Source organism: Astatotilapia calliptera, chromosome 16 (assembly GCF_964374335.1).
Source record: "Astatotilapia calliptera chromosome 16, fAstCal68.1, whole genome shotgun sequence".
Classification (NCBI taxonomy): domain Eukaryota; kingdom Metazoa; phylum Chordata; class Actinopteri; order Cichliformes; family Cichlidae; genus Astatotilapia; species Astatotilapia calliptera.
In genome coordinates this window covers 20,096,148-20,122,065 of record NC_137437.1, presented here as the reverse complement: position 1 = coordinate 20,122,065, position 25,918 = coordinate 20,096,148, and the positions used below count along the sequence as shown (strand labels likewise).

At 38.6% G+C, this 25,918-nt stretch overlaps 4 protein-coding genes across 4 annotated transcripts; all 4 read left to right on the top strand.

Moving 5' to 3' along the window:
* The first annotated feature begins 4,784 nt into the window (after positions 1 to 4,784).
* hoxd12a (homeobox D12a) lies at positions 4,785 to 7,268 on the top strand. Its single transcript, XM_026145170.2, has 2 exons — positions 4,785 to 5,377; positions 5,846 to 7,268. Exons 1-2 carry the CDS (start codon positions 4,828 to 4,830, stop codon positions 6,082 to 6,084), a joined length of 789 nt encoding a protein of 262 aa, XP_026000955.1. The 5' UTR covers positions 4,785 to 4,827; the 3' UTR covers positions 6,085 to 7,268.
* Positions 7,269 to 9,372: 2,104 nt separating this feature from the next.
* hoxd11a (homeobox D11a) lies at positions 9,373 to 14,781 on the top strand. The gene is made up of 2 exons (XM_026144923.2): positions 9,373 to 11,420; positions 12,082 to 14,781. Exons 1-2 carry the CDS (start codon positions 10,820 to 10,822, stop codon positions 12,315 to 12,317), a joined length of 837 nt encoding a protein of 278 aa, XP_026000708.1. The 5' UTR covers positions 9,373 to 10,819; the 3' UTR covers positions 12,318 to 14,781.
* A 138-nt stretch (positions 14,782 to 14,919) lies between these two features.
* Positions 14,920 to 18,580, top strand: hoxd10a (homeobox D10a). The gene is made up of 2 exons (XM_026144981.2): positions 14,920 to 17,068; positions 17,834 to 18,580. Exons 1-2 carry the CDS (start codon positions 16,321 to 16,323, stop codon positions 18,106 to 18,108), a joined length of 1,023 nt encoding a protein of 340 aa, XP_026000766.1. The 5' UTR covers positions 14,920 to 16,320; the 3' UTR covers positions 18,109 to 18,580.
* Positions 18,581 to 19,480: 900 nt separating this feature from the next.
* Positions 19,481 to 21,897, top strand: hoxd9a (homeobox D9a). The gene is made up of 2 exons (XM_026144900.2): positions 19,481 to 20,780; positions 21,273 to 21,897. Exons 1-2 carry the CDS (start codon positions 20,210 to 20,212, stop codon positions 21,515 to 21,517), a joined length of 816 nt encoding a protein of 271 aa, XP_026000685.2. The 5' UTR covers positions 19,481 to 20,209; the 3' UTR covers positions 21,518 to 21,897.
* The last annotated feature ends 4,021 nt before the right edge of the window (positions 21,898 to 25,918 follow it).

The following is a 25,918-nucleotide window of genomic DNA, read 5'->3' as shown; positions in this document are numbered from 1 at the left end:
CTTGAAGTATGATAACATGGGGCTGGTTTTGCAGACAGGGTCAGTGATAGATAAAGTTGTTTCACATGATCCTCCTCCTTTTAAAATGTGCAGAAGAGAGAACCACTTACACCATCATTAGTGCTTCTGATATTGCTAAAACAATCCATATACACTGTTAAAACGACTTTGTAGACTTCTTTCTTGAAGTGAGAGGTCCATCTAGTGGCGCTATCTTGTGAATGCAGTTGCATAACAAAGGGGAGCATATTATGTTGTCCTAATCGACCATATTTGAAAGCCACATTGTCCCACAAGTCGAGTTATGATGCATTATTGCAAGTATTTCGATGCTTGCTTATTATTTATTTATTTATTTTGCTTTAACTAGTCAACCAGGTTAAGATTATACAGGACGTTTTGAGTGAGAGATGAAAGCCATGATGAAACATTCACATTTAAACCCTCTGCTTCGTTGATACAAAACATGAGCATTTTCTGGTACTTTTATTTATGCTTTTAAAAGCCATTAAAAGGAAACACTGTACCGGAATCATGTAAATATGTTTTTTTTTTAATCTAAATTGTTGAGAATTTTCGTCTTTTCCTGATGTCATTAAAGCAATACTTTTACCACGCCCCACCTCATCTATCAACTCTACACACACAAAAAAGACCAAAGACAAAAAGAAACAATTTGTCAGTAGTGAGAAAATTGACTGCAATCTAAACAATGTGGCAAACTAAATGTTAAATAACACAGTAGTAACTGTTTTCCACCATAAAACTTACAACTTTTGTGATGTATGCTGGAAACTATCCCCACCCTTGTTTTGGGACCACTTTTTGAAATGTTAACTGTGTCATTTCTTTGCAGTGCTTTCGTGGCACGTTTATACAAAATCATGACTGCACTGGAGATAAAGTTATAATGCAGCATCAGCACCGTCCTTATAACATAGGGTAGCTTTTATAGCCCAATGCATATGAGGCATTTTAACGATTTTTCACCATCAGTAAATTAATTGTGACGCAGCATATTTGAGAAGAAACTGTGACTCCAAGCTCCAAAAATACACACCACTGATGTATTTGAGTCAGCACACCTAATTTTTAAAGACAGTGATCCTTTTCGGTAGCCCCATTAAAATACAGAAAACAGAAAAAAAAAAACAGCAACCACATTTGTGGGAGTACTATCCTCGAAGGAACTCTTGGTTCAGGTCCATTACTTCAGATAATTCTATTGAAAGGCACCAGGGTGTCAAGTGTTCCCAAATGAACGCGACAGTTTCTCAGAATATAATCAGCTTTTTCTCCGATGCAACATCTCACGTTATTATTTCTGTTAGGTGACCGGAGCTTTATATTTTACATAATGGAAATTTAAGCTGAATGTAAGTCTACAGTCTCTTAAATTTGCTATATTTTTATGTTTATTCATTTTTAAAAATTTATTTTTACTTCCAATGACTCTAAATTGCTGCGAAATTACTCAGAAAAAAACTTAGAAATAACTGCGAAAATTCAGTGTAGCATTTCTCAGCCATGAGAACTTGAACGAGGGAAGCAGCAAGTTTATTACCAAGGACAATAGACGGCGGATAGCCCTCAAAGGAAAACAGCCAGACTGGAAACAGCTAGACTGAGTATCCTCAGTTTGGCTCCTGACACCCTAAACACGAAGGACGAAGAACAGTAAATGACATTAAAACTCTATTTTGAAATTGTCGGAGTCTGTAATTTTGTGATTCTTGGCTGCAGCCGAAAGCTCACTTTTATAAAGCAAAACGTTTCCTAAATATAGGTTCACACACGTTTCATGTGCGTTATTATATTAATTTTCTAGCATTAAAGCTAGCATTTCTGATGACTGCTATCCATTTGGCCTCGATAGAAGCTGTGAACACCAGATTCTGGGCAACACTCGTAGGAAACACGAACAATTCGTGGGCGCAGGTAAAACCGTTCATCTGCACACACATAATTGTTCCTAATCCTAATATTTTCTTCTCAATTAGTTTTAGTCATATAAATAGTTGTAGTCACATTAAAATGATGATGTAATAAACGACAATTTTCAGATTTTTATTTTTGACTTTTTCTTTGCTGAAGTTTCATTGTAGTGTCTCGTGAGTTACTCTGAATACTGAAAACACATGGCGCATGAGTCGTGCAAAAAAGTGATGGCCGATGTCTGTGTGTGTTTTATTTCTAACATCGATAAAGAAGGGGTTATATATAAATTAAAGAACCTGTTTTGTAAGTAGGCTATCTATAAGTATCTCCTCTGTGCTCCACGTTACTCCACGTTGATAACTTCAAATATTTTTACAGAACTCTGTTTATGTTGCATTTTGCGCAGCCGTCTTGGCCAGATGTCGTGAAAAAGACATTTCTAATGTCATTTTTTCAGGTTTTGAGCTGGGTGAAGAAAATTTGTAATGAAGGTTTGAGAAGAATTAAGGTCACTTTGCAAAAAAACGATTGTAGCGCCTAAATTGTGACAGGAAGGTTCAAAATGCCTTCGAATCAAATGTGCGATATGTTTGAGATTTGACTGATTATAGGCCAACAAGTTATTTACGACAGTTTAAATCTAAAACCTCGCATAGTCTATATTTTAAAAGTTTTTAAACTATGAAATGTAAAACAGAAAATGTATAAACTGCAAACCCTCCCCCCCAAAACGTCTGATTTTATAACGTTTCCCTCTTTGGATGAAATAAATGTAACAGCGTCACTGGACTTTTAATTAATTGAAAAAACGTTGTTTTCAGTCTAACACATATAATTTTAATCCCTTAAAATCGGCTTTGTAAAACATCAGTTCATGTGATTGTTATATTTAGCATACCTAGGTACTGATGACGATGTAGACTCTGGAGACATTATCTCATGGTTCCTTTCTTTTTTTTTCTTCTTGCACAGGAAACCAAACACGACTCAAATGGTTACTGGAGATAAGCAAAGCTCCTACCGCAGTAAAAACATTACAATGGTCAGAGTAAAGACATAATGACACGATACAAAGGCTATATATGCATAATGTTATGCTGCCACCTATTGGATTAAAGCCGAAACATCTCACATAATCAAACAGGTTTATTAAAGCTTTTGTCTTTTATCTTGTATCAAATTAAACCCATTCAGAAGCTTTGGCTTTAATGCTAAACATTTCCAGACATATCCAAAAAACCTGAAACAAAAAATAAAAAAGATCACAGCGACAGGTTCAGCATGATTAAATGTTTATTTTACATTTTAGGGATGTTTTGTTTATTTATTCATAACCACAAAATCCTCCCTGTCGTCAGTGTCATTTAAATCAAAAATCAATTTCACGTCACAGGGGAATACTGTATCCAAGAAAAAAAATAAACAAATAATTTATATAAAACATGCAGTAATACCAAAGAAAATAGTGCAATATACTCCCCATGAATTACAGGCGTCCTTTCGAAAATAATATGGTATGGAGATATTATGGGTGTATTAGGAAAGCTGGTATAACGCACAATTACACCGTGTAGCTGAAGTATCCCACAACAGTACATTCCCACATATCCCAACAGTACGATCATAAATAAATACGGAAAACTACAAACAAAACCGAGGTTGTTCTAAATTTAGCCAAGCACTTGATATTACCAGAACAAATGTGCTACAAAATGATAGCAGACGGAAGTATTTTCCATTTTATGTAAAGGTACTAACATTTTACAAGAATCTCAGTGTTATTTTGGCACAGTTGGGTTACAGCGTAGCATAATTTTACACAGAGATGAAGGCACCAATATTCTATAGTGAATTTCATATGTGACTTTATGGTGATCTTTAACTGGTGTGTTCAGATCTACCTACCTCAAGTTTCTTGAGCAAGTTTTGTCAAATAAATAAATAGATAGATAGACAGATAAATACAAATAATAAAAATAATAGACAAAAATACTTCTCTAAAAGTCAGTGGGAATTTTCAATCATGCGTAACTTTATTTCTGTGCTTAGACCTTGGCTCTTTACCAGCGCAAATAAAGGGTATTTTGCAGGCATTACGAGGAAACCAGGGCTACAATCAAATATCAAATACAATGCCCTGCGTGCACTAAAGGTATGTGCCCCTTTATGTCCGTTTATCCTGATATAGTGGCATTGTGTATAAATACAGCACGCCAGGCAGGACGAATTCGTACTTCTTGTCTGCACAATTTAAGGTTTTTGCGTGCAATTTCAGTGAAAAGGTAGTTAGAATTATGGTCAGGGTTACTGGGCCTTTCATTGTGTCACATGAAAGGCAAAACGCAAACTTAGTATCTATCTATCTATCTATCTATCTATCTATCTATCTATCTATCTATCTATCTATCTATCTATCTATCTATCTATCTATCTATCTATCTATCTATCTATCTATCTATCTATCTATCTATCTATCTATCTATCTAGCATTTCAGTGCTTCCATGCGCACATGCTACTGCATGAGTCAGCCCACACAATCAACTTGTTATCCTTGATATGTGCTTCACGGTGGCATCCCAAGTGCTCATGTTCTGTTCAGCAGCCGCTCGTGGCACTGAAATCATCGTCTAAAATCATATTTCTAAGTTTTTTTTTCCGAGTAATTGCAAAGATTAAATGGTTGGTTGGAACCATTTCATTGCCCACCCGCCCAATACCAAAACATTTCCTCAAGGAGTATTTTGCTTTGCTGTATTGGAAGCAAGGGTGGGGGCGGAACAACATAGTTTACATATCACGTGACACTGTATTAACAAATCAACAATTACCTTCCCTTTATTCTTCAGGAGTTGCTAAAACGCTTGCAAGAAGCGTTTGAGGAAAGCTCCATGGAAATGTGTGAGCGGAATCCTTTAAATCCCGGCTATGTTGGTTCTCTGTTAAATTTTGCTCCCCCTGAGTCGTTGTATTTCTCCAACTTGCGCGGTAATGGAGCCCATATACCCGGGCTGCATCAGCTCCCTTACAATAGGAGGGAGGTGTGCACGCTCCCGTGGACTTCCTCAAGTTCGTGCGCGTCTGGGCCAGCGGCACCACCACAGAGCCGCGCCTTCGGAGGCTACTGTCCGCCGTTTTTGTCCAATTCAGTGTCTTTAAACACAAACTCCTCGAGCGGCCACGTCAAGACGCATTTGGAGGAGTCTCCTCGATGCTTTCAGGACACAAGCCAAAAGACAGAGGAGTCTGGCAGTCAAGATGAAGTTTACGCCGGGGATCACGGGGTCCGTTACTCAGCTCTGGACAACCGGTCTCACGGTTCTGCGGCACAGCTTGATCCGGATACAGCAGGTCCACTGAACGTGAACGGCCCCAAACAGGAGGAGAATCCCATTCACACGTTATCCAGTAACCCATGCTCCAGGACGACTTTTGCTCAAGGTTAAGTAGTTACATAATTCTTCAGGCCAGATTCCTTATTTTATCAGCAGTGCTAGCTATTTTACTATAAAACCACACATTTGCAACAATATGGGCATGATCTATGCTTCTGTGTGGCCACTGTGTGGTTCTGTGGCTATAACTAATCTCATATAAGGTTATTACAACAGGAATGCATACATGTGGCTATGATTTTATTTATTTTTTTGGTCCATGTATACTATTTAAAATGTCCCATAATAACCTTGTAGAGTCCTTTGCATGTGTGAGTCATTCTAATGTCAGGTCTTTTTTTCCATAAGCGCAGCAGATGTGGTTCCTTTTTCTTATGATCTTAATAAAATATGTAAGACGTTAGCCACGCTATAAGCAGCGCATTTGGGACCACTTATTTTCCTTCGCCTTATTTAACTGTGGCTGGAGGTGCTGTTAAAGTTTAAATCTTGTTTGCGCCTCTACTCTCTTCAGGTGCCCCGTGGTGCTCGTCGCAAGTGAAAACAAGAAAAAAGAGAAAGCCCTACTCGAAGCTGCAGCTAGCTGAACTTGAGAATGAATTTATGATGAACGAGTTCATTAACAGACAGAAACGCAAGGAGCTGTCAGACAGACTTGACCTTAGCGACCAGCAGGTGAAAATCTGGTTTCAGAATCGGAGGATGAAGAAGAAACGACTGATGATGCGCGAGCAAGCTTTCTCTGCATACTGATGACCTTTGGCCTTGATCCTGAGCATCGCATCAATAATGTAACGTTCTGCGTCCGCACTCCATGTTGCTAAATTGATTCCTCCAGTTGTGTTGGAGGAGTCACTGACTGGAATAATTTCCTATGTTCTTTTTTTTCTTTTCTCGAATGAATGAATCTCAACATTTATCAGCTGCACAGGTGGGAAAGGTGGGTGGACGGAATTGGTGGGCCGGGTTTCGTGTCTACAGTCGTGTCTGTCGTTAGGTCTGGGCGACTAAAGCACTTTGGTGAAGGTCATGGAAATACATTTGTTTTAGTTTAATTTAAATGCGCAGCTTCTGTTACGTTATATATTATACCTTCATCAAAAGGTTCCAGCATATTTGTAGTATAGCCTAACAAATGCAAAAAATAAATTTGCATTGGTGACTGAGACTGAGTAGATTTTTACGCATGCTGGGTCACTTTTGGCTTTAAGATTCTCCAAATGCGCCGTAGGCCACAGCTTCCAAACTGGTCTTAGCCGGCGGATGATAATCAGTCTATAAGCCCACTTGTTTCTCATCCAGCGCAAATATGAGACCAGCTTAAACGGAAATGTGGAACCATTTGTTTTTGTGTCTTTTGTATGACGGCCTTTGCATGTAGTGCAGCCTTATTGTAGAAGGCAACAGTCAAGTTCACGTTTACGATGTGTAAAACATTAGCAATAGTCAGCACTGCAAAATATATCTCATGATTGCATGCCCATCCCCTAATTGATGTTATTTAATCAAATGTCTGAATTATCCACCTTTTTTTTGTGTAAATCTGTTTAAAGAAGTAATGCGAAACTACTTTTCGCAGCGTATTTGGCGCTAGGAAGTGTTTGAAGCCCGCAAAAAAAGAAAAAGAAAAGAAAAAAGGTTTGTGGATGTGAAACAGTCTGATGGTGTCAAAACGCATAATATCTGTTGTAAATTAAATGTTTATCTTTTTTTGTTGTTGTTGTAGACCTCTGTATTGTCACAAAAAACGCACATATGTGTGATCTCAAGGTCGCATCAAAGTCATTCTAAAGCGGAAGATTTACATTTTTTGAAAATAAATACGCAGTTATAGTTTATTCCAAACTGGATTTGACTTATTTAATAGCAATTTCAGAATGCATGGTGTTGGTAAGTATAATATGAAGTTATACAAGTTTTTTTTTTTTTTTTTTAAATCAAGGTAAATTGGTTTTGTACTGTGGATGCACCTGGAGATGAATGCATTTGTAAATAAAGATCCTTTAAAAAAGAATCGTGACCAAGTTATTTTGCATCATGATAGATATTTCATATTTATTAGGAATGATATTGGAAAGAAAATGTAACTAAAGACTTCACGCTTGTGCCGTTCACCGTTATTCATATAGCTTCGCTCCAGAGCTGATATTTAGCGTATAACCGAGCACTGATCTGCACCTCTTCCACGCTGCGTCACATAGATTTTAAAACTAAAGTCAGCGTCTTTTGTTTAGGAAATCTCAAAGCCTGCAGATGTAAAAGAACCATGAGAGGGCTGCCTTATGCGAGCGTAATCTTTCTCTAGAAATAAATTGTATCTCTATAAAATGTCTGTAGCATGGAGGAATATTTTTCTTTTATATCTGCACCTTTAACAGGCTATTATCTCTCTGCTCTCCAGCACTCACTTTAAATTGAAACCCCTCCATTCTGCATTTGGCTTTGGCATTTTATATGCGTAATTCCTCTGCACAGTGGATAACCCAGCAGCATTTCTCACCCACAAGAAAATCTCTGCATGCCAGTTGGAGGTTATTGCGGCTGTAACTAAATGAAATGGATGTAAATCAATATCTCAGCGACATCAAGTGAACTTTCTGCACCAGACAAGTCCATCCGTGCTCATTAGTGGTGCATGTGATATGGCCAAATCTAGCTCTGTCACTGTTTTCATTACCAAAACTCTTCGCTGGTGTTTCCACGGCGGACCTGCAGGTCACAAGTGGTCAGGGTAATTTTAAACGAAGAGAGACCGCGACTCTGCAGGAACGACCAGCCATCAGCAGAGCAGCACACGCGACATTACGGGAGAGTGAATCTATAAATGGTTCCCCTCGTTACATCATTATCACGTCATCATCACCGCATCACTGCAACTATTATGTTTCTGTTAAACTGCAGTCATAAGTTCAAGGAAGTCTGAATAACATTTTAGAGCTATAGTAATTTGTAATGAAACATAAAGATTTTTCCCCTCTCCTTACAGAGTTTCTGGGACTTTGGCATACTTTCAAACCACTGCAATTCATTCTTTTTGCCCTCACTGTTTTGCGGGCCTGTTGTGTGGTGCTTAGAAGCTTAACAGCCAGTTCTCCTTCCACAGAGTATTTCAGACGCCTGCAGTGGGTTTTCTGTGCGTCTCAGACATTGTTTGCTGCTTTATTGGTTTACTGCCTGGCTGCGTCACATAGCTAAGGCTTCCTTTAGATAGTTGGGGTGCCAAAAACAAAGTTAAGGTCAAGTTAGTAGACTGGGTTTCTATTTCTCACAATATCAGAAAAAAAGTCTTATGGAAGTTAGCTTTCGTGTGTCTATTTCAGCAATTGTGTTTCAAGTGGAACCTTTTAATGTTTTGCTTAATGTCACACGCCTTAATTAAACAAGCTGGACAACACGACGTTTAACCTTTTTGTAAATGCTTGGAACTTTAAAGCATCTCGTCTGCAGCCTGATTTGATATCTGAAATTTTAAGCTTAATACAGTCTTACACATTGCAACCTTTCCATGTAATAGAAGACGGCCAAAAAAGACAACCTAAAGCACACAAAACACCAAATTATAGCAACAACTCGTCTTAACTTAAAGTAAGCCATTAGTCTCATACCGCTATCAACTTTTCACTGCAATTATTTAAATTAATTAAATAATTAAGTTATTTATTCATGTGATAGTTACATAGATACAGATGTTTTGACCTCCTAACGCTGTGGAATATAGATGGAAGTAGTTTACTTTGGAACATTTTGGCCTAATTTTGGAAAATATCTTCTAACTGGCTAAAAAGGGATTATTATGAAATGTAGTTAGATTGGATACAGAACAGGACCAACGAGCTCGACTTTAGCCCCAGATAACATTATGTTTGAAGCCCGACAATCGATTAACCTTTAAAAACAATATAAGCCCACAGAGAAGTATGAACTACATTTTTCCTGCATATTTTCCTGCATATATATATATATATATATATATATATATATATATATATATATATATATATATATATATATATATATATATATATATATATAAAACTAGCCCAGTGCCTGATGCAGTTTCACAACTGCAGTATCACAACTACAATAAAAAAAAACTACATTAAGTGGAGTCATATAAAATAAAATAAAAATCGCCAGGTAATAAGTTAAAAATACAGAAAGAGATGAAACAATAAAGTTATTAATACTTACATAGACAAAAAAAAATATTGGAGGAAATTTCATTTATATGAGAGATCCGTTCATCAGTGGTATAAGTTCGTTTTCTCCACCAAGAAGGAGGAAAACACTGCAAGCATGGCTGCCCAGGGGCAGTAAAATGATTTGGCTGCAGAGGCTTGTTGGTGAAAAAGGCTTGGTGGACATCAGCTACACCACAGACGGTCAAAGTCAGTTGTTTTGGACTTGGCAATGCTGGATGTGCTTACCGATTTGTGCTTGCGCTTGATTTATGTTTCTGTGGAAACCAAAAATCAACATTTCTGTGTTTGCAGTAACATTCCATGGGGTTGTTTACTTGTCTGTTTTCAAGTGCATCCATCTGTACTTAAAATTGGGGATTTTTTTTTGTTTTTTGTTTTAATCAACAGGACCATTTAATGGGCAGATATTTCTAAACAACGAGTTTTATTAAAAATGGACTCTGCAATGTAACTGGGGTGTAATATATACAATAATCTATTGCAGCCCAGTCTTGTCGTGGTCTTTTATTTCTTTGTGAAGCCTCAGCTTTTTGTCACCATGGTGAAGGCCAAGAAGCTTGTCAGTGAAACTGAATTCAAACGATTTCCTTCTGGCGTTTCTGTATGTATTTAACTCTACTCAAACCACCATGGTGCACAGTGATTATGCGCAATGAGCCTTAAATGTATTTGCATAAAATCTGACTTGGTGAATCACATATTCCACAGGCTGCTTCTTCTTCTTTTTCTTTTTTTCAGCGCGAGTAGGTACGGTAGCCTTGTTGCCATGCCATTTAAGCTTTGCATTGAGGTTAACGTTAATATTTCCGCTAACTGTTGCCACAAACATATAAAGCCAAAATTTACTGACACCATCACTGCGTATGACCGTCATTACACATCATTACAAGATGAGGATGATGTTGCAGCAAAGCTTTTAATTAAATATTCCAGCGATGGTTCACACATTTCTTCTTTTTTTTTTCGTGAGCTATAGGGCAAGAAGGCTGGAGAGGAGTTGCCTCTGCAGCCAGAGAGCCAATGGAGTCTCTTGCATGCGCTCACATGAGTTTTTCCGGACAGTTTTTAATGACTGATATTGATGTATGGTAATTTCTTAGCTGGATCACATGACACAATTACCTCAAGAATCGATCAAGATGTATTGCAGGTCTGCCTACGTTTCCGATTTTTTCTCCCTGGCGGGGTCTTTCCACACGCATGTGGTGCTATAGATGGACAAAGTTTAACACAGCAAAGCTGCCAATTCTTTCCTCTGTTGCAGAGAGGAAAACTGAAGAGGAGATATGACGGAATATGATGATCGCAGCTGTGCGTCAAATATGTTTTTACCGAGCTGCACTTATTACGTTTCGTCGCCCGATTTTACATCAGTCTCCTCCTTTCTACCCCAGACGACTTCGTGTCAGATTAATTTCCCCTATTCTTCCAACATAGCTCAAGTCCAACCTGTTCGAGAAGTCGCTTTCAGGGATTACGGACTGGACCATCCCAAATGGCACTACAGGGGCAATTACACGTCTTACTACTCAACGGACGAGATAATGCACCGGGACTTAATCCAGTCCTCCAGCAGCAGGGCGGATGTGATATTCAAAAACGAGTCCTTGTATGGCCACCACGGAGGGACAGGCTCGCCTTGCAATTTCTTTACCAGCGTGGGTCGAAATGGGGTTCTTCCCCAGGGCTTCGACCAGTTTTTTGACACTCCTAACTCGGACAAGCCTAACGCGGAGCTCCCCAAACAAAAGACAGACTATAACGTTCCGGGTGATGCTGCGAATAACAATCAGGCTGTGACCAAAGTAGAACAACACAAAGCTGATCAAACCGGGAACGTCGACGAGGACTCGTCCTCCAACTGCAGCGACAAGATCAACCAGCAAAGTAAGTCAGTAAGGATATACTCCTATGTGTGTTAGACATAAGATGAACAGTCCAGACTTTTGAGGGTCTGGACTGCGCCATTTCCACCGCCGTGACCGTGCAGGGTTATATGCTTCTTTATAAGCATGCAAAAGCTTTTATATCCCAATAAGATTTACTTTACGGTTGTAAAGGTATTTACAATGGGAGACCGTTAAGTAACCATACTTAAAGGCCTCCCTGTGTCCAATAATAATACCTTGTTGCCAGGTTTGATTTGTTTTGATAGGACATTAGAGGAATTTTTTTGTGACTCTATATTTTATATTTTAGTGCTGTGCAGATATAGAAATACAGTGAGGAAATGCAGACTGGGATGTAGTGGAAAGTAACCAAACACCAACATGTAGATGATCATTTGCGCAATATTGACTAATTTTCAAGGGAATACCTGTGTTGGTTAGTTCAGTCTACGCTCATGTGTGTGTGTGTGTGTGTGTGTGTGTGTGTGTGTGTGTGTGTGTGTGTGTGTGTGTGTGTGTGTGTGTGTGTGGATGAGGAAGTTTTTTTTCGGAAATAAAGAAGTAAATCTATTAATCTGCTCTCTTTGCTATATTTCACATTTGGGAATTTTGGCATTTGATGTAAAATCTGGGAAAACTTTTTTTTTTGTCTTCCACAGGTTCATCAACCAAGTCCAGGAAGAAGAGGTGTCCCTACACCAAATACCAAATCCGAGAACTTGAACGAGAGTTTTTCTTCAATGTGTACATTAACAAAGAGAAGCGACTCCAGCTGTCCAGGATGTTAAACCTGACAGATCGGCAAGTGAAGATTTGGTTTCAGAACAGAAGAATGAAAGAGAAAAAGCTAAACCGCGACCGTCTACAGTATTTCACTGGGAATCCTTTGTTCTGATACCTGGCATGTCACACACAGACACACTCACACACGGAGGAAAAATCGCAAACACTTTTCCAAGTGGCTTCATGGTCAGCTGTGATTAACAGTTGATTTCACAAAAATCTGGCTTTAAAAAATTAATTTGCCAATATTTTGTATCATTCGAATTTTTGCACCAACTCTTGCGTTTATTTGTATTCTCATATTTTTGCGTTATCGGTAGCAGAAATTTCCGCAAATTGCGAGCTGTGCTTCGAAATAATTTATATTAAATATATGTAGGCTTCTTTCTTCTCTGAATGTATATTTGTAAGGCGCATGCAATGCAAATTGTGGTGTGAATAAAAGTACGAAAATAAATATGCTGTCACGAAACCGATCACAAGGAAGTTTTACAAAAAACTAAACTAAACTAAAAAAAACTTTACATCAGGAAAGATTTCGGAATAATTTAGGCGCTTGCAGTACTGTAATGTCCCGTTATTTCCTTTGCTTTGAAACACTTGATTGTTTACTAAACCTTGAACCGTCTAGACACTATAATAAAAGTAGCTGTAAATGTCTAAATAGGGGGCTATTGGACTTTGGTGTCCCAACCCCCAGACCACATGAGGACTGATTCTCCTTCCTGTCTTAAAGTACTTTAACTCCAGGCTAGAAATGCTTTGAGAATTTCTGCGCATCGTTTCCATATTTAGCTCATGCTGGCATATTGGGGCACTTGCAACTAAAGAAATGGAAGACAATGGAAAATATTGTAACCAGGCCGGTCTTCTAGAAGGATAAGTATTTCTTTTTCATGTTTCTCTCCTTTTGCAGTATTATAAATTGGATATATGTTTCTTTGATGGCTCTGAATCTGCGAAGAAGAAAGAAACGCAAAGTGAGCTTATAGCACGAAATTTGTACGATCTTCCTTGTGTAGGTAAGGCGATTCCATCTTTGTGTAGCTTCACCATACACGAACCATCAAGCTGCCTCTGCAAAAAGTGAAAAAATTTTTAATTCCATAAAAATATAAGGTGCTGTATATCCTTCTTTCCCTTTTTTTGTAACCAGTAGGGGGGACGAACTAAATAAATGCACCAATTTCGGACAAAACAGCCGCTTTATTGATAATTCATTTGTTAAAAGATAGGCGATCGCTCATTTATGCAACAAAAATTACTCCCATTTTTTTAGTGTCAGAAAAAGAAAACCTCTATAGATTGATTTTTGCTAATTTAGTACCACCTGGGTTACATTTACCGTTTTCCTCCCCAAAAGGATATTAGAAAACTGAGGTTTCATTAAGCATTTAGAAGGGTGCTCAGCTTGTCCTGCAGTGCAATTGCATTACCAACTGTGAGGGGCGTTTCACTTCAATTCTCAATGTAGCCACAAGAGGGCACTCTCAGTTTTTACAGCCATGCAGTCAATTTAGCATCAACCCCACATGAAAGCCTGTCAGTGAGGGAATAATCAGTTCAGCAAGCTGTTTGTTTACATTTCTATTTTAATTATTACTTCTTCCAGTCCACTAAATTCAGCATGGTTTGCATGTTGCTGTTTTTTTTTATTTAAAGACTCATTCCCTTCAAAGTATTTAATCCTCTTTTTTAATGAACTGATAAAAAAACACCGACAAAACGAGAGCCTTGAGTTTCCTTAAAGAAAATAAGAACACTGTTAATCAGAGAGCGCATTACATTTTGCTAAATGCTTCTCTGAAGGGATGAAATTCCTCATGAGTTTCATGAAAACAGCAAACACAATTTCAAATAATTGTCATGCGTATGGAAATGACACCAGGAATTTAATTCTGTTCTGTTTCTTTGTTTGTGATCTGCATCATAAAGGCTTAGACCTTTACCTGAGGGCCGCATGGGCCTGAAGCCCAGTAATATCTCATGTTTATGCTAAAAGGAGCAGTGAATATTGACCCACATTTGCTATATATGTATTTCTGTTCAAATATATATATGTATATGTAACATATATATGTAACGTTTGTTTCTTTTATTTTCATTGTCAAATTTTCGTCTATTTGAGTCTAGCTATTTACTTTGAAAAAAGGTACAGGTACTCCGAATAAAGACCGAGTATTGTCGCAGTTTTTAAGCTTTCTTGTTTTGCTTGTAACTAAAATCAGCCAGTATTTTTTTTCTTGTTTTTAGATTTTTTCTTCGTTTTTTAAATTTACGCGCTCTACTCCAATGTTTTAAATACAAGTGAATCTCTTGTTATTTTCTTTAAATTATCACTGTTAATATTTCCACTGTTCACAAGACTAATAATGACAGCAATGATGTCAACGAGTGTACGTATCCTTCGGACCATTTGACTTAAAAATATATTTTGGATCAATGTGATGTATAAATTGTTGATTTTGCCTGAAGAACATACTGGCTTCCAAATGAGTTTTTTTTTTATTGTATGTTAAAATGTTATCTTTGCAACATTATTGGAAACATGATAATTAAAAAAGAGAAAAAATATATATCCATTATCATTTGCCTCATTTAACTGTTGTAAAGCTTTATTTAAATAGCTATAACTGCTGCATATGGTATTCTAGGTTTTTCTTTTTTGACAATCCCGTTTGCATAGCACACGTGTTTGTTTACAGCCAACTATAAATATCGAAGAGCCTTAAAGAGAGCCAAACGGACGTTACACATCTTCTCTTACACACTGTATAATTATTTCAAGCTTGTGCCATTACTATCAAACACATAAGGATTCCCAGTGTTACACTTTTTTGTAAAGGCCGTTAGAGTCAGTGGCAATTACTGGCATGACCTCTGATTTGTGATCATGAATAATTTCGTGGACAGTGTTTTTTTTCCTCTCTAGTTTAACAGGCAGTACACGTTTGCCTTCCTTACGAGCGAAAACACTGAGGTATTTAGAGAATACTGTGACTGTGAGCACAGCCACGGTCAAGCAAGTCATTTTGAACTCTGCTTCTGAGCGTCAAATACGTTAAACGAAAGCACAGATATGATAATCCTGGAGAAATAGCTTCATGGATTAAGTGTGAAGTGTGTAATAACGACTGCGAAAGCTATAACGTTGACCTTCACGTTTTTACCAGTCTGTGAGTTCAATTTGTTAAAGGTATGTGTCCACCTTTCACATCATCTTATGGATCTTCTGGGTATTTTAAAAGCTGATATCTTCCAGGAAATCGTTTCCTCTTTAATAGAGAGATTCTGTGCACCTTAATTGAAAAACATCAACAACAATAAGCCTTTCATAAATTGTCAAATCATAATGAAAAAAGACCAAAATTTAAATAGATGAAAGGAGAAAGCGTTACATTTATATTTAGTTTATTCTTTTGTTACATATTTAATACAAATACAATCGAGACATATGCTGCATATATGCAGGGAAAGCACTCTTAATGATTACAGCGGGTGAAGTGTGAAAGGTTAAATAAAAATATAATCAGCATTATAATCAGCAGAGCTGCTAAATTTTTTCCAAATAGTCTGCAGTTGTCGCCTATGCGCCATGCAGGCACCCCCACCCCCCTCCCCATACACCTACACACACGCACACCTACACACACACACTCTCTCTCTCTCGAGAATGTCTTCCACACAAAGAGACACGCATATTCTTCAAGTTGGTGCACTGATAAACACTTAAACACTTCACAGCGCGTCTGTCGTTATAAATCTGAGACTAGATTGAAGGCGAGCAGTTTTTGTTGGGATTCAAATGGTCCTTTCGACGCATTTCTTTCAATTTCGCGAATAAGTCTCCAAGTCCCGCGATGCCCATTGGAAACGTGCGCGACTCTCTGCAAAAACCAATTTCAAGTCCGTGTTGTAGGTGTCGCTGTTGACCACGTCTGCATCCGCAGTGCGAGTGTGTGCAGAGAGAGGAGGCTGCGTCTCAAGGCCATTTTCAAATCTCATTGGTGGGCTTGTCATGTGGTTGGGAGGCATCCTGACTTACAGATTGTTTTTCCTAGATATGTCAGCTTACAAAGGACATCTCTCTCCTCCTAAGAACTTAAATTCAAAAAATGTCCTTCTCCAGTAGCTCTCCTGTGGCAAATACATTTTTAGTGGACTCTTTAATTGGTGCTTGCAGGACGGACAGCTTTTACTCCAACAGCAACATGTACATGCCGTCTGGCTCAGAAATGGGAACTTACGGAATGCAAACCTGTGGACTCCTGCCGTCTTTCGGCAAAAGAGGGGAGGTCAACCACCAAAATATGGGCATGAACGTCCACTCGTACATACCTCAGATAGATAACTGGACTGATCCGAGCAGACCCTGCAGAATAGAGCCTCCCAATCAGATGTCAAACTGTACATTTTCACAGAGCATAAAGGAAGAGAGTAATTGCTGCATGTACTCCGATAAGAGAGTACAAAAAGTCAACTCTTCAGAAGTCCCCGCATATTCTAACGTTATTCCTGAATCGTGTCCGGTCGATGGTCCCGAGATCCCGGTTCCCGGCTATTTCAGACTGAGCCAAACTTATGCGAACGGGAAGCATCAGGAAAACTACTGCCATGAAGCACCGAGTCCAAACGCGACACTGATGCAGCTCAGCCGGGTCACCCCGAAACCGCAGCCCTCGTCGGCATCTTCTAATTTCTCAGAGGTGGATAAAAAAATTGAGGACGCTTCGCAAAACCCGGAAACCGCAAGAACGCCGGTCCCCGTAGAAAGCCCGGATCCCAAGTCGGGCTCGGAGGAGAAAAACTGCTCAGTGGAAGCGCCTGTGTCCAGTCCTGAGCTGCTACAGAAGGAAGGGAAAGGTGGGTTGGCTGTAATGAAAGCTTTTATCTCGTGGCGCGGTGCTGAGAAGGCTCCAGCATCATAAAACCAAGTATAAAACACAAACAACCCTAAAGTCGTAATGTTTAATGAGAGTCTTTCTCAGGTTGCACTGATAGGCAACAGAGAATGGTTTTACCATGCAGCATGAAGCCTATGTCCTCCTGTTCTTTGGATATTTAAAGTATATGCATAGTTTTTTTTATGCATAATCTTGTCTTATGTGAGCATATTGCACAGCTTTCATAAATTGAAGCGTTAAATCAAGCTCCACTGATTAATTCTAACATCTGTTTGGCAAATGTGTGAACTTTTAAGTTTTGGAAAAAGATGAAAAATGATGAGGAGAAATCTCACCCTAATCCCAATCCAGTTTTGACAATTTGCAAAATTAGTAGAATATGTCAAATTCCTTATGAAATCTTACACGATTCATATTAATTCACCATTTAAATCAGGATTTACAGAAAAAAAATCAGGCCATATACACACGTATTCCTCGTGTGCGGGTTGATCATTTGGGGTTTCATTTCATTTTTGTTTTATTAGTGATGGCATGTGAGTGACTAATAACAACCCATGCATTTTATTTATTCAGGGAAATGTTGTGCGTTATTTCCCAGAGGTGAAATCCAAAGCAACTGATGAGCTTTTTGTTCGAGAGGACGCTCAGTGCGTCGCTAAAAGAATAAAAAATAAATAAATAAAAAATAAAACTCTGATCTCTCTGATTTGAATCCCTGCAGACTGCAAGAGTGACACTCTCACAAACAACTGGCTGACAGCAAAAAGTGGGAGAAAGAAAAGGTGCCCGTACACAAAGCACCAAACCCTGGAGCTGGAGAAAGAGTTTCTCTTCAATATGTACCTGACCCGAGAGCGCCGCCTAGAGATCAGCAGGAGCGTTAACCTGACCGACAGGCAGGTCAAGATCTGGTTTCAGAACCGCAGGATGAAGCTGAAGAAAATGAACAGGGAAAACCGCATCCGTGAACTGACCTCAAATCTCACCTTTTCGTGAGGCTGCATGTGTTAGCTGTCTTTCCTCCTCCTCGTCCTTCACATATTGATGCTTCGCTGGCATTGGACATTTATCTCAAAATCAACAAAACTGTGACTGTATTGCCAATCTTAGTATTTTTTTATTTGTATTATTATTATTATTATTTTGCGTGGCGTCCTGTATTTGTTTTGTTTCATCACAGGGTAACACTTTGTGGTCTTAAATTATTGGAGGGTGCTTCTCTTCTACTAAAAAGACATGGGTATCCGGCCGAGCTGTGGAAAAGGTTACTCTATTTCAGTCATGAAAGCACATTTATTGTCGTCTAGTGCAACATTTGTTTAAGAGTAAGTGCAAGCCGTGTGCTCGATAGTGAAATGTTTCTATGGGCTTTAAAGTGATGGAAAAAATACAGAACAAAACAATGTCAATCTGTGAATTTATTGCATGTTTGTGGCATGTATCTTGCAATAAATATATTGTCAAAGGATCTTGTTTTAGATTTGTCCGTGCTACACGGTCTCTGCTCGGCAAATAGCCTGCCTCAGTTTTAGCAGCACTGTGAGTATCCGAAATTAATTTGCACTGACGCAAGCATTGTTTTCCTTCAAAAAACAGTCCCATTCCGAGCAGGAAAAGGCAAGAAAAAGAACAATTTCCTCCAAGCTTGTTGCACAAAACAGCAGGCAAAACAGTGTGAACGCGTCCCTCATTTGTGTTTCCAGTTTCGCCAAACGTTTGTAATTATGCCGCAACTTCATCTGAAGACGAGCCGAAACAGTAATCTTCTTAAATTCAGAAAATATATTCTCACGCTCATTTACGCGTAGGCTACTCGAGGAAGGCAAATTCTGGCTAAAAACGACTTAAAAATAAAATCTAAGTAAAATTAGTATGAATAACAAGATAGAATTCCTTTAAAGTCTATTTGGATGCAAAAGAAAAAGCTCAGCAAAATCATGCGAAGATGGCTGATTGTGTAATGGAATAAAGTTGGCTTAGCTTTTGGGTGCAGGCCTGTTTATAATTAAACTCACTGCCTATAAGGATTAGAGGACGGAGTAAATTACTTTCGGCTCTCCCTTTCTTCGTGGCGAAATCAGCCTTCATTTTCATCTACAAAATAACTTCGTGTGGCCTTCTTAGCTTGCCACAAATCTTTTTCAAACGTCTGATAACGTAACACAATTTCTGATCCCCTCCTCAGATTTGACCTAGTTCTTATCTCCAAGTGTTCACTGAAGGTCGAGACATTCTGCCTTACACAGTGCGAGAAAATGACATAGTGAAAAAAGTAGGTAAAAAAGTAGAAGAAGAAACATGGCAAGATGTGCAGGCTATTAGTGCTAAATTACACCTTTCAGAGAGCAATACACACATGGACTCCTCCAAGACTTTTTTTTATTGACGGCATGTATAATCACACGCACCTCGTAAAACATTTATTGATACATTATTACTCTCCTTTCAATGAATATAATAATTTCACGACTGCTGCTGTTTCCGCCTCAACTTAAAAAATTAAACCAACTCAGAAAATACGTTTCCTTGCCAAAATATTAACAATGGATACACCGCACTGTGAGCTGAAATGGCGTCTTTTTTATTTTACAACATGTTATTACATCTATTTTACGAGGACTCTGTAAGTCCATAAACCATTTTACTGGGATTGAGGGTATCGGGACAGGACGATATTAGAAGAGCTTTTTCCCCCTTGAAGGATTAAGACAGAAGGAATCCGTGTTTTTGGACGCCGTGTGTGCTTTTTGGTGGAAATGTTTCTTACTCCTTTAAATAACAGAACAACAGACTGTAGGTTTTGTTGAAACATCCTCACATCTTCATTAAAAAAAAGGGGCGTTTTATTTGAGCGTTAGTTTTCTCCCACTAGTCACATCAGAATGGGCTTTTTATTATTTGAGAAATGAAAAGCTAAATTAAACCTGACGAAAAAAAAAGGGGGGGGGGGGGTGAGCAAGGGCAGGATTGATTTACTCGCTGTATTGGTAAATATGACCACGTGATCCATGTAACCAATCCCTGTAGATGCGGGCCAGCAAAAATACTATGATTGTTCATAAAGGGAAGCTTCCCGTAACAGTGCAACCCTTATTATATGAGTAGGAAGCCATCAAAAATGTCTTCCAGTGGCACTCTCAGTAACTGCTATGTGGACGCTATAATGGGGCAGGAGCCGGAGGATGTGTACGGTGCTCGCTTTATTCAGGCTCCACACGCGATGACCCCGAGGCCGTCAGGTGCTGGGGACAACGCAGACTTTTCCTCGTGTAATTTTGCACCGAAATCCGCTGTTTTCTCGCCGTCCTGGTCCTCAGTTCATCCTCAGGGGATTTATCATCCATATGTGCACCACCACCACCACCACCAGTCCCATCTGCCTGCGTCGGACGGGAGATACGTTAGCGTCCGACCGTGGATGGACCCCATTTCGAACCACGTTTCGTTCGCCGGATTCCCCTCCAGCAGTCGGTCGTACGGGACAAAGCCAGAGGTCTTGCCAGCTAAATCTTCAGATTGTGACACGTTGGAAGCGGAGGCTCGGCCGCTTGCTGGCGAATTCACGTGTGGAGTATCGGAGTGTCCAGAAAAAACAACCAAAGAACACAGTGGAAGTGAGCTTTCGAGCCACAGCGAACCCAAAGAGGAAAAACAAAAACTTGACCCAAGTAAGTAAACGAAATAGCCGGTGCTGATTTACAACTTTAAGAACTGTATGAGCCGGGTGTGTAAAACTGGAGGTTTTACTAACCTATAAAAGTGTCTCGTACTATACTGTTGCTCCGAAAGGGGAGAACCCGCCCTACAAGGGTTATTGCAGGGATCCTAATGTTTTTCATGTCACGGGACACCCGAAATAGATACACAACTTAATATTTCGATAAGACTGCATCTAAAGAGACTTTATACCTAAGTACAGATCTATTCCCCTCTGTTGGTGCACGGGGGCAATCGGTACAAACAGGAAATCATGTAATCGAAATAGTCCTCTTTGGACATAACAGGCAACAGTTCTCATTTTCTTTTGCTTCAATGAAACCGACCGCAAGTCTCTGAGCCCCATTAAGTAAAAACAATGGCTATGGTTTATTAAAGGTTACAATAAAAAGGGGAAAAACCAAACAACTAATCACATGTGTATTTACTTTATGTGTCTTTAGGTAACCCTGCAGCAAATTGGATTCACGCACGCTCGACGAGAAAGAAGCGATGTCCCTACACAAAATATCAGACTTTAGAGCTAGAGAAGGAGTTCCTCTACAACATGTATTTGACAAGAGACCGGCGCTATGAAGTCGCTCGCATACTCAGTTTAACGGAGAGACAAGTGAAGATCTGGTTCCAGAACAGGAGGATGAAAATGAAGAAGATGAACAGAGAGAGGAACGGCAAGGAGCAGCTATAAGTCCGGTGCTGGTGCCGTTTCACACATTCTGACGTTTGTACCAAGGAAGCCATGTGAACAATTATAATGATTTTTGATAGGAGCCTCCTTAGCCATTTTATTTTTTTTAATCTTATTATTATTATTATTATTTTTAACATTTATTAAGTGTCAGCGTTCTGGGGTTATTTGGCCAAATATGCATCACACGTGCAAAAAATTTGCCTTGATGAGACCCACAGAGGATTTGTCGAACAATGTTTCAAGCCAACTGAAAGTTTTACGCAACAAAGTGGGATGTTTACGCAGCAGGAAACATGTATGTGTATTGCTGTTATTTGGAGTTGTGTGTGTATATATATATATATAAATATAAATATAAAAAGAATTCAGAGCAACTACTTCGACTGCTGTCTATGTCACTACACACACGGGACGCAGTTTTAGTAAAGCCAGAATTTACCCAGTTTTAACGACATTTTGCTTAAAATCTTTGTTTTTAAAACCTCCTAAATTATTTTTTAAGCTTTCATACAGTTCATGACAAGGTGCCATGTTTAGGAAAGGAAAAATCTCCCTTTAGTCTAAATCAAAAATAAATGCATAAAGATTTTATCCTTTATTCGTATTTTTGACATGTTGACGTAAGCACCTTGCTCTTTAATTTATTTGTATTAGACCAAAGCATATCCCCTAAGGCCTTACTTATCCAAATGCGGTTTATCGAGGCCATGTAACCTAATAGAGAACAGCACTATTTAACATAATATTAAATATGTAATGGCTGGATGTTCTTATTAGCAGCCCACATATTAAAATTATATTAACCCCCCACTAAATATTATTTAAAACATCTTTAAAAATAACTTTAAAAAACGGAAGATTTTAGTGTTTTTTTGAAAAGTAGTGCTCCAAGTCATAAAATGTTTGCTATTGGGAGAGGTGTTGCGGCGAATTTCCAATTTATGGTCCAACTTGTACGAACAATTACTTTAAAGCAGGAAGAACCGCGGTCCAATAAAGCTATAGAAATGGCTAGACGTCTGGCCTAAATTACTTTATGGGCCTGGCCAGTAATTACGCTCTCCTTTGAAAAACCCTTTTTCCTGGGTGTTTGCGTCTGTTGCTGACAAACAGAGTGTAGACACTTTTCCATGGGGTGTCTGGTCGATGAATTGTTTTAGAGGAAATCACCCCCCACCTTAATGGTCACGTGTATTCATCAATTGCACTTCCCACCGATGGGAAAAAAAACTTAACTTTGACTGCTGTGTGGTGCAGTCTTATCTTCTGATGGGACTGTGTACTGAAATGGTCAAGAAGAGCACGTGTCTTAATTGTACTTTACGGGCAGGAGCTAACACGCTTTGTTTTTCTTTGTTCTTAAACCACCTTCAGTGGAACTTGTTGATTAAAACAGGAATCCAGAAAGTTGCAGATCTAAAAGCAATCTGTTTACCTTTACTGGAGCTTCAGGGCCCCTGGAAAGAATACCGGGAGCGCTAGAGGGCGATGTTGTCCTTTAAGTCTCAGCTAAAGCAGCCTATTCACAGCTGGAACACGTAGACAAGGCAAGGTCCATACCATTGTCCATGTTTTTACTGATTTATATCATAAACGTCTTATGCCCTGATGAACGTGTGTGAAGAAGAGCGCTCTACTTTTAATAGTTCCAAAACCTGAAAGCCCCATTTTTCTAATCGGTTATTGCAGCACCCTTATACTGATTTTGAAATCTCCTGACAGCTCCCAGGCCCCATATTTCAGCAATATGTCACACATTTGCACAAAGGAGAAGCCAAATTTAATCGTTAGAGGGAAGGCTTTCTGAAGGCAGAAGCAGACCCAGCCCACCGTGTAAATGCAGAGAAAATAACAACAGAGACACTGATCTTTCACAGATGGTTTTTTCCTTTAAAGGGCATGTCTCTGAGCCTCGTCGTTTTATTATTATTAGCCTGCTATTGTTATTGTTAAATAACCAGCGAAGTAGCCTGTCGTTTTTAGACTGTCCCACAGTGTCCTGCTTGTTGTAAGATAAGATAAGATAAGATAACCTTTATTAGTCCCACACGTGGGAAATTTGTTTTGTCTATTTGTTGTGATACTATTAATAATATTACTACTACTTAAAATGTAAACTGTAGTGCTTTCTGTTTCACAAAGCTCACATTAAAATAAGTAATTACAGTTTAAAAATGGCGTCAATTCACTGGCAATAAAACACACCAAGTACACTCAGATTTAGCTTTCTTTTTATATATAAATCCAAGTTGTTTTGCTTTATTTTTACACCTTACACTCATTTCGTGAAATAAAATGCAGCTTATCCTTCTTCTGCTGTTTGTGCGTTTTAGCGCAGTTATGGAGCCATAAAGAGATGTTGCAGCACATACTGCTGTGAGCATCACTTTAGTAATCACTATTGAAACGGCTGAACACACGTTCAACTTGGTTGTTGTTTTTTCTTTTTTTGAGACTACACTGTTTACACACACGAGGAATGGATCGAATTCTGTCTCTGCAAAGGAAGCTGCTTACCCTTTAAATAATGCGAATAGTTAGAGACCGTACTGGTTCAATTACTGGTTCAAAGGAGAATAATAGACCTAGAAGGAGCATGGGAGTAACATTTTAGTACGTCTGTCCGTCTGACGTTATTGTGTACAGTCACTACAGCAGGACAAAAACAACAGAATATATATATATATATATATATATATATATATATATATATATATATATATATATATATGTGTGTGTGTGTTCTGTTATATATATATATATATATATATATATATATATATATATATATATATATATATATATATATATATATATATATATATATATATATATATATATATATATATCCGTGTGTCTGTGTGTGTACATACTGTGAACAGGGACAGTTTTTTAGTGAGCACTGCATGCAGACTTTTCCCGTATTAATGTTATGCGTGTAGGCCAAGATAATCAGGGCAATTTAACATAAAAAAGAGTAAAACGTAAAGTGATAACTTTATTAGAAAAAACGACGTAAGACACATAATACACCTTTTTATTTTATTTTATTTTATTGTTGGGAGAACTGTGTGCGCATTAAAAAAACGAAGAAAAGAAGAAGACGAAAAGAAAACAAATGTGATGTATGAGTTTTAAAGTTCGCTTGTCAGGAATGAATTTTAATGTCTCCTGTCCCCCACTCGTCCCAATATAATTTTAGATTTTTAATATGTTTTTTTTAATGATGTATTGTTATAAATATGCTTATGAATTTAACCGCTTTTGTTTTCATAGCGACTGCAACGAAACAAGCATAGAATATGACTATATATTCTAGATCCTATTCAACAGATCCTGGACGTTACACGGTGTTTCTATGAGAATAGAGCTGCGGATGAATATAGAATGACAATGCGGAGGAACACTAAATGACACTTCTCCAAAAGCGAATGAAACACTGCGGTTTGATAAAAGTGTGGGTAGGCAGCCTCTGGCTGGTCAGGAGTAATGTGACGAGGAATTTGTAGCTCAGAATGGGTCACAAAGACAGATAGAGTCAGTGTGCTTGGCAAATAATGACACAAATGTGCCTGTAAGCATTAACTTAGTTCACCACCCTTTTTAATATTTAGTTTCTTGAAGGCAGACTTTGACATGATTCCAGGATCTGAATTTATGTCTCTGAGAAAATCAGTGTCGGCCTATCAATAAGCATGCAGCACTAAACCTGTCAGTGAAAGCCACTTGGCAAAAGAAGGAGAAAAAGAAGAAGAAGAAAACGATTTTTAAACTTTGCAAAGCCCTAATTGTCGTTTGCAGAATAACTGATATGTGATTGATTCATTTATATAAATGTATATTATGTGGCATGCCGAAACGCTTAAAGTCGTGCAACAAGATATATGTTGGGCGCAAACAAAGAGGCGCCGACATACAGTGAAAAAATGACATTGATATGCCCCATATATGTGTGTGTGTGTGTGTGTGTGTGTGTGTGTGTGTGTGTGTGTGTGTGTGTGTGTGTGCCTGCATAGATAGATAGATAGATAGATAGATAGATAGATAGATAGATAGATAGATAGATAGATAGATAGATAGATAGGTTAAAAGTACAGTAAAAATGCATCAGTCTATTTCCCTCCAAAAGAAAGGCCTTCAAGTATAGTCTACATTACAGTAACGTCATAGTCGCAATGCAATGTGATTTAACAAATCCTGAGGTCTTGCATCTTTCTCCCTCTTTCACAGGGACACACGCGGGGAGAGAGAAAGGAAAGGGAGCTATAAGACAGGAAACCAGAGCCATTGCTCGGGCTAGCCTAACTATAAATCGCACGATGCTTTCTCTGGCGTGCCACCAGATGAAAGAGAGTGAAATACATGAAATTCCTCTTTGGTGCAGTCGTAGACACATGT

Bases quoted from the DNA above. Each gene is read 5' to 3' on its own strand.
- hoxd10a (XM_026144981.2), top strand. From the start codon at position 16,321: ATGTCCTTCTCCAGTAGCTCTCCTGTGGCAAATACATTTTTAGTGGAC. The intron at 17,069-17,833 runs GTGGGTTGGCTG...GAATCCCTGCAG, and splicing joins GCTACAGAAGGAAGGGAAAG to ACTGCAAGAGTGACACTCTC.
- hoxd12a (XM_026145170.2), top strand. From the start codon at position 4,828: ATGGAAATGTGTGAGCGGAATCCTTTAAATCCCGGCTATGTTGGTTCT. The intron at 5,378-5,845 runs GTTAAGTAGTTA...TACTCTCTTCAG, and splicing joins CAGGACGACTTTTGCTCAAG to GTGCCCCGTGGTGCTCGTCG.
- hoxd9a (XM_026144900.2), top strand. From the start codon at position 20,210: ATGAGTAGGAAGCCATCAAAAATGTCTTCCAGTGGCACTCTCAGTAAC. The intron at 20,781-21,272 runs GTAAGTAAACGA...ATGTGTCTTTAG, and splicing joins AAAACAAAAACTTGACCCAA to GTAACCCTGCAGCAAATTGG.
- hoxd11a (XM_026144923.2), top strand. From the start codon at position 10,820: ATGACGGAATATGATGATCGCAGCTGTGCGTCAAATATGTTTTTACCG. The intron at 11,421-12,081 runs GTAAGTCAGTAA...TGTCTTCCACAG, and splicing joins CGACAAGATCAACCAGCAAA to GTTCATCAACCAAGTCCAGG.